Below are 12,123 nucleotides of genomic sequence, written 5' to 3'. Positions count from 1 at the left end.
TGTCATTGATGAATATCATTAAATACGTTGGGCTCAAGTTGGAACCTTGTGGTACCTCACTCATCATTATAACCAGTCCGATTTATTTCCATTCAGGGCAACCCTTGCATTCAACGTTGTAACCATTGTTTACAGTTGTTCTGGCATAATGTATGCTCGCTGTGAGCACTTGTGTGGCCTTTATTAACCATCCAGAGGTTGATAGGCCCAAGACACCAAACCAAACTAACAAGATAAATTGTTCTGCATCATTTTGTTTCTCTTGTTAGGCCCCATTTAGATTATACATTTCAATTATGATCGCCATACTGCAGAATGGACATGTTTACGTTCAAGTTCAAGTTCAAGTATATTTATTGAGACAAGAAAGAAATACATCTCAAAGGGATAGAGTAGCTTAGGCTATTTCTACCCCCCCCCCCCCCTACCGACATGACGTTACTTGAACGAGAGCAGCGAAGGACGGCAGTTGCTCCCAAGAAGTGAAAAAAGTTGAAAAGTGTTAAAAAAGTGTTTTCATATGGTGAGAGCTTAAGAATTCAGTAATTATCGGATCAAGGTGCCAAGCAGGGAAGACTATGAAGCAAGGTCGAGAAGTTGAAATATTTTAATGTATATTATCTAGAAAGTTGATGAGTAAAGGTCAACATGACTGAAGTATTAACATGGGTGAAAGATGAGAGTAAATGTCAACATGACTGAAGTATTAACATGAGTGAAAGGATATAACAAAAGGAAATTAAAAAAATTGTTAAACATATTCAAACTGTAATTTATTTTAAAATATGCTTAATGAAGGTTAAAAATATAGTGTGCCATCTAAATATCTTAGGTCAAACAACAATAACCTTAAATGGATAATCATGTGATTAAAAACCTTATCGGTAGGAAAAAACTTTGATCAAAGGCCTAAGAATGGGGAAGTTAATCTTGAACAACAATATCCCAAACTAGTTAGAAATGTTAAGGAAATAATAAAAGCATCAAGAAATAATGAATTATATATAGCAGACCAGGCAATGACAATTTCTAAAACATTTTTTTCTGATATATTAAAGAAAGATTAAGGAAAAGACTACACAAATTATATCTGAAGCAGGTCAAGTAACTGAGAATGAAAAAGAAATGGGACTTATTTCAAATAAATTCTTCGTCTCTGTATTTCCTAAAGAAACTCAATTACGCACTAAGAAGAAAAAGTCTTTGAAGGTCGAGACGACATGTTAACTAGTTTAGTAGTTAACTAGCTTAGTAGGTTTAGTACTTAACTGGTCTAGTTACTAGCGAGGAGGTTATTAAACAAATATGCAAACTAAAGGTAAACTAGTCCCCAGAGCCAGACTCATTGTCTACCATATTTAATTATTCATTAGACTCGAGCAGAGTACCGGAGTGATGGATGGTTGCTGATGTGGTGCCCACAACTGCAAATGGATTTAATTGATAATTGCCAAAGCCTTTCGTTTTCACCTTGAACAACAGATTGATAAAGAATTAACGACATGGTTTCACTAAGGGCCGCTCATGTTTAAGACCTTTTCTATCATTCTTTTCCTGTAAATTTCAGGAAGGTAATAGTAGGAAGGATTGTGACATTCTTCAACTAGACGCCAACAAGGACTTTGATACTGGTCCTCACAAGACTAAAGAGCTGGAGGCACATGGTAATGGCGGTCTATCCTAAGTTGGATTACACCTTGGTCATTGGTTATTAAAAAAGACAGCAGAGAGCTGGCATGAATGGAGTTAAATCCCACGTGGATTTACCTTCCATGTTTGAGTTAAACTCCCAAAAGTACTAAAAGACAGTCTGGATAGACTTTCGACGTAGACAAAAGATTAGCAGATGCAGTTTAATGCTGTAAAATGTTGGGATTTGAGCTTAGTAATAATAATACTAAAGTTCCCATATATCACCTGGACAATATTGAATATGTGAGGTATTAATGTTAGAAATATCTAGGAGTCATCATCTGCAGGGATCATAAGGCAATAATAATCAATGCATAAACATAAGGAATAAAATATATGGGATACTGAGATTAACTTTACTAAGTGTTAACCTCAACACATCAAATATTTCCTCCAAGAGAGGAAAAGGATTGTATCGAGTTTAATTGTTTAATATTACAATCACAGGTGGAAAAAGTTGGTTAAATATCTGGGGATCATTAGGTCCGGCCTCAGTTGGTCCCTGGGGCTGGTCACGGGTCACCACCTGGTCCCTGGGGCTGGTCACGGGTCACCACGTGGTCCCTGGGGCTGGTCACGGGTCACCACCTGGTCCCTGGGGCTGGTCACGGGTCACCACCTGGTCCCTGGGGCTGGTCACGGGTCACCACCTGGTCCCTGGGGCTGGTCACTCCATACTGCAAATGTATACACCAAAATGTTATATATTTAAACAAGGTAACATTTACAGTAAACTGTATAATTAACAAATACAATAATATAAGTCAAAGTTACAATAATCAGCAACAAGAACAAGAACTTGAGAAGTAAAAATTTTAGATAATTGATAAAAGGCTTTGTCTAGTTAAATATATTGTTGTTGTAAAATTTGGGAATAAAGACAACTGAATAAGATATATAAAGACAGCAGTACAGAAATTATTATAATGGTTAAATATAAGTCTCATTGATTATTATTGCATAAATTAGATCATAAATACAAGCCAGAAAACCACCACAACAAATAATTACGACATAAAACAGCCAAGCAAAAAAAACATTAAAAACGTTCCAGAACACAAAAGTTACACAAAGATATAAACCCATTACCACGGGGCAGAATTATCAGTAACAAAAGTATTTATCAGGCAAGTTCCACTGATATAAAATATTACAGGATCAAAATGGTGAAATTTATTAACTTATTTCATTATTCCTAATCAGTGAAAGATTAAAATATCAGTGGTATATAATAGCAAAAGATTAGGTAAATGAATAAAGTAAGTGAAAAATGAAGTAAAGTGAAATATTACAAACTATATGACGCCTACATGACCCACCAGGAGCACTTCCTGCCACCCTGGCAGACAACACCTTCGGTCATGACCCTCCAGGAGCACTTCCTGCCACCCTGGCAGACAACACCTTCGGTCATGACCCACCAGGAGCACTTCCTGCCACCCTGGCAGACAACACCTTCGGTCATGAACCTCCTGGAGCACTTCCTGCCACCCTGGCAGACAACACCTTCGGTCATGACCCACCAGGAGCACTTCCTGCCACCCTGGCAGACAACACCTTCGGTCATGTCCCAACAAGAGCACTTTCTGCCACCCTGGCAGACAACACCTTCGGTCATGTCCCACCAGGAGCACTTCCTGCCACCCTGGCAGACAACACCTTCGGTCATGATCCACCTGGAGCCCTTCCTGCCACCCTGGCAGACAACACCTTCGGTCATGACCCACCAGGAGCACTTCCTGCCACCCTGGCAGACAACACCTTCGGTCATGACCCACCAGGAGCACTTCCTGCCACCCTGGCAGACAACACCTTCGGTCATGTCCCACCAGGAGCACTTCCTGCCACCCTGGCAGACAACACCTTCGGTCATGTCCCACCAGGAGCACTTCCTGCCAACCTGGCAGACAACACCTTCGGTCATGTCCCACCAGGAGCACTTCCTGCCACCCTGGCAGACAACACCTTCGGTCATGTCCCACCAGGAGCACTTCCTGCCACCCTGGCAGACAACACCTTCGGTCATGTCCCACCAGGAGCACTTCCTGCCACCCTGGCAGACAACACCTTCGGTCATGACCCATCAGGAGCACTTCCTGCCACCCTGGCAGACAACACCTTCGGTCATGACCCATCAGGAGCACTTCCTGCCACCCTGGCAGACAACACCTTCGGTCATGACCCACCAGGAGCACTTCCTGCCACCCTGGCAGACAACACCTTCGGTCATGACCCTCCAGGAGCACTTCCTGCCACCCTGGCAGACAACACCTTCGGTCATGACCCACCAGGAGCACTTCCTGCCACCCTGGCAGACAACACCTTCGGTCATGACCCATCAGGAGCACTTCCTGCCACCCTGGCAGACAACACCTTCGGTCATGACCCTCCAGGAGCACTTCCTGCCACCCTGGCAGACAACACCTTCAGTCATGACCCTCCAGGAGCACTTCCTGCCACCCTGGCAGACAACACCTTCAGTCATGACCCTCCAAGAGCACTTCCTGCCACCCTGGCAGACAACACCTTCGGTCAAGACCCTCCAGGAGCACTTCCTGCCACCCTGGCAGACAACACATTCGGTCATGACCCACCAGGAGCACTTCCTGCCACCCTGGCAGACAACACCTTCGGTCATGACCCACCAGGAGCACTTCCTGCCACCCTGGCAGACAACACCTTCGGTCATGACCCACCAGGAGCACTTCCTGCCACCCTGGCAGACAACACCTTCGGTCATGACCCACCAGGAGCACTTCCTGCCACCCTGGCAGACAACACCTTCGGTCATGACCCTCCAGGAGCACTTCCTGCCACCCTGGCAGACAACACCTTCGGTCATGACCCACCAGGAGCACTTCCTGCCACCCTGGCAGACAACACCTTCGGTCACCATGACGCCTACATGTCCCACAACCACCACAAGTACCAGCTCACCACAACCACCACAAGTACCAGCTCACCACAACCACCACCAGTACCAGCTCACCACAACCACCACAAGTACTAGCTCACCACAACCACCACAAGTACCAGCTCACCACAACCACCACAAGTACCAGCTCACCACAACCACCACAGGTACCAGCTCACCACAACCACCACAGGTACCAGCTCACCACAACCACCACAAGTACCAGCTCACCACAACCACCACAAGTACCAGCTCACCACAACTATCACAAGTACCAGCTCACCACAACCACCACAGGTACCAGCTCACCACAACCACCACAAGTACCAGCTCACCACAACCACCACAAGTACCAGCTCACCACAACCACTACAAGTACCAGCTCACCACAACCACCACAGGTACCAGCTCACCACAACCACCACAAGTACCAGCTCACCACAACCACCACAAGTACCAGCTCACCACAACCACCACCAATACCAGCTCACCACAACCACCACAAGTACCATCTCACCACAAGTACCAGCTCACCACAACCACCACAAGTACCAGCTCACCACAACCACCACCAATACCAGCTCACCACAACCACCACAAGTACCATCTCACCACAAGTACCAGCTCACCACAACCACCACAAGTACCAGCTCACCACAACCACCACAAGTACCATCTCACCACAAGTACCAGCTCACCACAACCACCACAAGTACCAGCTCACCACAACCACCACAAGTACCAGCTCACCACAACCACCACAAGTACCAGCTCACCACAACCACCACAAGTACCAGCTCACCACAACCACCACAAGTACCAGCTCACCACAACCACCACAAGTACCAGCTCACCACAACCACCACCAGTACCAGCTCACCACAACCACCACCAGTACCAGCTCACCACAACCACCACAGGTACCAGCTCACCACAACCACCACAAGTACCATCTCACCACAACCACCACCAGTACCAGCTCACCAGCACATTAACTTACCAACAATCACTGGTGAGAAGTTGGGAAGTTCTGGGGTCGTGTCATCAGCTGTAGCTGCTGGAGATACACCGCGCTGCCGTCACCTGGCGTCCAGTACCGTGTCCACATGTGACTAAGGGGTCTCGTGGGATAAACATTACTGCACGCCCTGTACCACCACCCACCTTGGGAGCTCTGAGCACAGGACACTGTAGAGGGAGACACCACACATATGGATTACACAGTTTAGTGACATGTCCACATGTATACACACCTGAACACACCTTCACACGCACATGCACGCACACACATCAAGGAGCGGACAACGCTCGGGAATCGTAGTTATAAGGACCCCGAGTTCGATTCCCGGCCGAGGCACAAACAAATGTAAAAAAAAAATTTTCACCAGATGCATCTGTTCACCAAGAATCAAATAGTTGGACAGGTTGTATGGGCAGCATCCTGGGGATGTGTGAGTGTGTTAGAGAGACATATATGTAGCACATGTGGTAGAGGAAAATAGGTCGGAAATCAGTACATTAGTACAGTACAGTACAGTACATTAGTACAGTACAACCGACGGCTAGAAAGGCGGGGCCCAAGAACTAACACCTCAAACCTGCAGGCACATATAGTAAACACACACATGGACGCATGCACACAGACACTCAAACAATAGCATACACGAACACATAAAAACGCACACACACGCACGCACACAGGCACTCAAACAATAACATACACGTGCACATAAACACACACACACACACACACACACACACACACACACACACACACACACACACACACACACACACACACACACACACACACACACACACACACACACACAACCGGCGGGACCAAAGAGCCAGAGCCCAACCCCAGCAAACACAACTAGGTGAGTACACACACACACACAAACACACACACACACACACACACACACACACACACACACACACACACACACACACACACACACACACACACACACACACACACACACACACACACACACACACACACACACACACACACACACACACACACACACACGCACACACACACTCACACGCACGCACATAGGCACACAAACAATAACATACACGTACACATAAACACACACACACACACTCAAACAATAACATACACATACACATAGACACACACACACACACACACACACACACACACACACACACACACACACACACACACACACACACACACACACACACACACACACACACACACACACACACACACACACACACACACACACACACACACACACACACACACACACACACTCACACACACACACACACACATACACACACACACACACACACACACACACACACACACACACACACACACACACACACACACACACACACACACACACACACACACACACACACACACACACACACACACACACACACACACACACACACACACGCACACACACACAAGTGTGTGGGGGCCTCGTAGCCTGGTGGATAGCGCGCAGGACTCGTAATTCTGTGGCGCGGGTTCGATTCCCGCACGAGGCAGAAACAAATGGGCAAAGTTTCTTTCACCCTAAGTGCCCCTGTTACCTAGCAGTAAATAGGTACCTGGGAGTTAGTCAGCTGTCACGGGCTGCTTCCTGGGGTGTGTGTGTGTGGTGTGGAAAAAACAAAAAAAAAAGTAGTTAGTAAACAGTTGATTGACAGTTGAGAGGCGGGCCGAAAGAGCAAAGCTCAACCCCCGCAAAAACACAACTAGTAAACATTAGGTGAGTACACACACACACACACACACACACACACACACACACACACACACACACACACACGCACGCACACAGGCACTCAAACAATAACATACACGTACACATAAACACACATGTTTACATGAGGCATGAGTTTATGAGGTATGAGTAACGAGGACAGGCTGCGTGGAATGTACCTCACAACGCTGGAAGACAGTAGAACTCGGGGAGACATGATCACTACCTACAAAATTCTCAGAGGAATTGTCAAGGCAGATAAGAGATAAAGTGTACAACACGGGTGGTACGAGAACAAGGGGACACAGTTGTGTCCCTACAACCAAACCCCACAACCGCACCCCATAACCACACCCTCACAACCATACCCCACAACCTCACCCCACAACAACACCCCACAACTACACCCTCACAAAAACACCCCACAACCACACCCCACAACCATCCAACACAACCACACCCAACAACCACACCCCACAACCATACCCTACAACCACATCCCACAACCACACCCCACAACCATACCCCCACAACCACACCCCACAACCACAGCCTACAACCAAACCCCAGAACCACACCCAACAACCACACCGCACAACCACATCCTACAACCACACCCGACAACCACCCTATACAACCACACCCCACAACCACACCCCACATCCACACCCCCACAACCACACCCTACAACCACAGCCTACAACCAAACCACACAACTACACCTAACAACCACACCGCACAACCACATCCTACAACCAAACCCTACAACCAAACCCCACAACCACACCCTATAACCATACTCCACAACTACACCCCACAACCACACCCTACATCCACACCCCTACAACCACACCCTACAACCACAGCCCACAACCAAACCCCACAACTACACCCAACAACCACACCGCACAACCACATCCTTCAACCACACCCCACAACCACACCCCACAACCACACTATACAACCACACCACAAAACCTTAACCCACAACCACACACAACAACAACACTCTATAACCACACCCCAAAACCACACCCAACAACCACACCCCACAACCACACCCCACAAACACACCCTACAACCACACCCCACAACCACATCCCAAAACCACATACCACAACCTCACCCCACAACTATACCACACAACCACACCCCAAAACCATACCACAACACTTTCATCCACAACCACATCCCACAACCACACCACACACCCAACACTCACAACCATACCCCCACAACAACACCCCACAACCACACACCATAACGACACCCTACAACCACATCCTATACCACACCCCACAACGACACCCCAAAACCATACCCCACAAACACACCCAACAATCACACCCCACATCCACACCACCCCACAACCACACCCCACAACCACACCCCACAACGACACCCTACAATCTCACCTCACAACCACGCCCCACAACCACGCCCCTCAACCACACCCCACAATCACACCCCACAACCACACCCCACAACCACACACTATAACCATACTCCACAACTACACCCCACAACCACACCCCACAACCACACCCCACAACCACACCCCCACAACCACACCCTACAACCACAGCCTACAACCAAACCCCACAACCACACCCAACAACCACACCGCACAACCACATCCTACAATCACAACCCACAACCACACTATACAACCACACCACAAAACCTTAACCCACAACCACACCCCACAACCACACCCCACACCGTACAACCACACCCCACAACCACACCCTACAACCACACCCCACAACCACAACCCACAACCACACCCCACAACCACACCCTACAACCACATCCCAAAACCACATACCACAACCATACCCCACAACTATACCACACACAACCAAACCCTACAACCACACCCCACAACCATACCACAACACTTTCAACCACAACCACACCTCACACCCAACACTCACAACCATACCCCACAACAACCCCCCACAACCACACACCATAACCACACCCTACAACCTCACCTCACAACCACGCCCCACAACCACACCCCACAACCACACCCCACAACCACACCTCACAACCACACCCCACAACCAAACCCCACAACCACTCAACCAACACCTTAGCCCACAACCACACCCAACAACAACAACACTCCACAACCACACCCCACAACCACACACCACAACCACACCCCACAACCACACCCCACATCTACACCCTACAACCACATTCCAAAACCACACCCCACAACCACACCTCACCACCACACTCTATCACCACACTCAAGAACCACACCACCTTAACCCACAACCACACCCCACAATCACACCTCAAAACCATACCCCAAAACCACACCCCACAACCACACCCCACAATTACACCCCACAACTACTACCACAACCACACCCCACAACCACACCCGACAACCACACCCTACAACCACATCCCAAAACCTCACTCCACAACCACACCCCACAACCACACCCCACAACCACAACTTACCCACCACACCCCATATCCACACCCGACAAGCACACACCACAACCACACCTTGCAACCACTCCCCACAACCACACCCTACAACCACACCCCACAACCACACCCCACAACCACATCCCAACACCACACCCTACAACCACACCCTACAACCACACTCCACACCCTACAACTACATCCTACAACCTCACCCTACAACCACACTCCACAACCACACCCTACAACCACACCCTACAACCACACCCCACCACCACACACCACAACTACACCCCACAACCACACCCCACAACGACACCCCGCAACCACACCCTACAACCACACCCTACAACCATAACCCACAACCACACCCTACAACCACACCCAACAACTACACCCCCACAACCACACCCCACAACCACACCCCACCACCACACCCCACAACCACACCCCACAACTACACCCTACAACCTCACCCTACAACCACACTCCACAGCCACACCCTACAACAACACCCTTGAACCACACCCCACCACCACACACCACAACCACACCCCACAACCACACCCCACAACCACACCCCACAAACACACCCCACAGTCACACCCTACAAACAAACCCCACAACCACACCCCACAACCACACCCCACAATCACACCCCGCAACCAGACCCCACTACTACTCCCACAACCACACCCCACAACAACACCTCACAACCACACCCTACAACAACACCTCACAACCACACCCCACAACCTCACTCTAAAACCACACCCCACAACCACACCAATAACCACACCCGACAACCACACCCCACAACCACACACATAACCACACTATACAACCACACCACAACACCATAACCCACAACCACACCCAACAACAACACTCCACAAGCACATCCCAAACCACACCTAACCACCACACCACAACACCTTAACCCTCAACCACACCCCACAACCAAACCCCACAACCACACCCCATAACCACACCCTCACAACCATACCCCACAACCACACCCCACAACCTGACCCCACAACCACACCTCACAACCTCACCCTCACAAAAACACCCCACAACCACACCCCCCAAACCACACCCCCACAACCACACCCTACAACCACAGCCTACAACCAAACACCACAACCACACCCAACAACCACACCGCACAACCACATCCTACAACCACACCCCACAACCACCCTATACAACCACACTATACAATCACACCACAAAACTTAACCCACAACCACACACAACAACAAAACTCTTTAACCACACCACACAACCACACCCCACAACCACACCCAACAACCACACCCCACAACCACTTTCCACAACCACACCCCACATCCACACCCCCACAACTACACCCAACAACCACACCGCATAACTACATCCTACAACCACTTCCCACTACCACACCCCACAACCACACTATACAACCACACCACAAAACCTTAACCCACAACCACACACAACAACAACACTCTTTAACCACACCCCAAAACCACACCCCACAACCACACCCCACAACCACACCCCACAACCACACCCTACAACCACACCCCACAACCACACCCCACAACCACACCCCACAACCACACCCTACAACCTCATCCCAAAACCACATACCACAACCACACCCCACAACTATACCATACAACCACACCACACAACCATACCACAAAACTTTCATCCACAACCACATCCCACAACCACACCTCACACCCAACACTCACAACTATACCCCACAACAACACCCCACAACTACACACCATAACCACACCCTACAACCACATCCCAAACCACACCCCACAACCACACCCCAAAATCATACCCCACAAACACACCCAACAATCACACCACACATCCACACCACCCCACAACCACACCCCAAAACAACACCCCACAACGATACCCTACAACCTCACCTCACAACCACGCCCCACAACCACGCCCCACAACCACACCCCACAACCACACCCCACAACCACAAACTATAACCATACTCCACAACTACACCCCACAACCACACCCCCACAACCACACCCCCACAACCACACCCTACAACCACAGCCGACAACCAAACCCCACAACCACACCCAACAACCACACCGCACAACCACATCCTACAACCACACACCACAACCACACCCCACAACCACACTATACAACCACACCCTACAACCACACCCCACAACCCGACCCTACAATAGCACCCTACAACCACACCCCACAACCACACCCCACAACCACACCCCACAACCACACCCTACAACCACACCCCACAACCACACCCCAAAA

The 12,123-nt window shown here is 49.1% G+C and overlaps 1 protein-coding gene across 2 annotated transcripts in view; it reads right to left on the bottom strand.

Moving 5' to 3' along the window:
* Positions 1 to 789: 789 nt before the first annotated feature.
* LOC138351627 (angiopoietin-2-like) overlaps positions 790 to 12,123 on the bottom strand; it is a 289,479-nt gene continuing 278,145 nt past the window's right edge. For both annotated transcript variants that reach the window (XM_069303625.1, XM_069303624.1), the window contains exons 9-10: positions 5,607 to 5,794; positions 790 to 2,369 (exon numbers count right to left, since the gene is read on the bottom strand). In XM_069303625.1, the coding sequence (XP_069159726.1) occupies positions 5,613 to 5,794 (182 nt within the window). In that variant the 3' untranslated portion in view covers positions 790 to 2,369; positions 5,607 to 5,612. The remainder of the gene's footprint in view (positions 2,370 to 5,606; positions 5,795 to 12,123) is intronic.

This window comes from Procambarus clarkii, chromosome 50, assembly GCF_040958095.1.
Source record: "Procambarus clarkii isolate CNS0578487 chromosome 50, FALCON_Pclarkii_2.0, whole genome shotgun sequence".
NCBI classification, from domain to species: domain Eukaryota; kingdom Metazoa; phylum Arthropoda; class Malacostraca; order Decapoda; family Cambaridae; genus Procambarus; species Procambarus clarkii.
The sequence above is the reverse complement of the archived record's forward strand: the minus strand, read 5'-3'. Positions and strand labels throughout refer to the sequence as shown.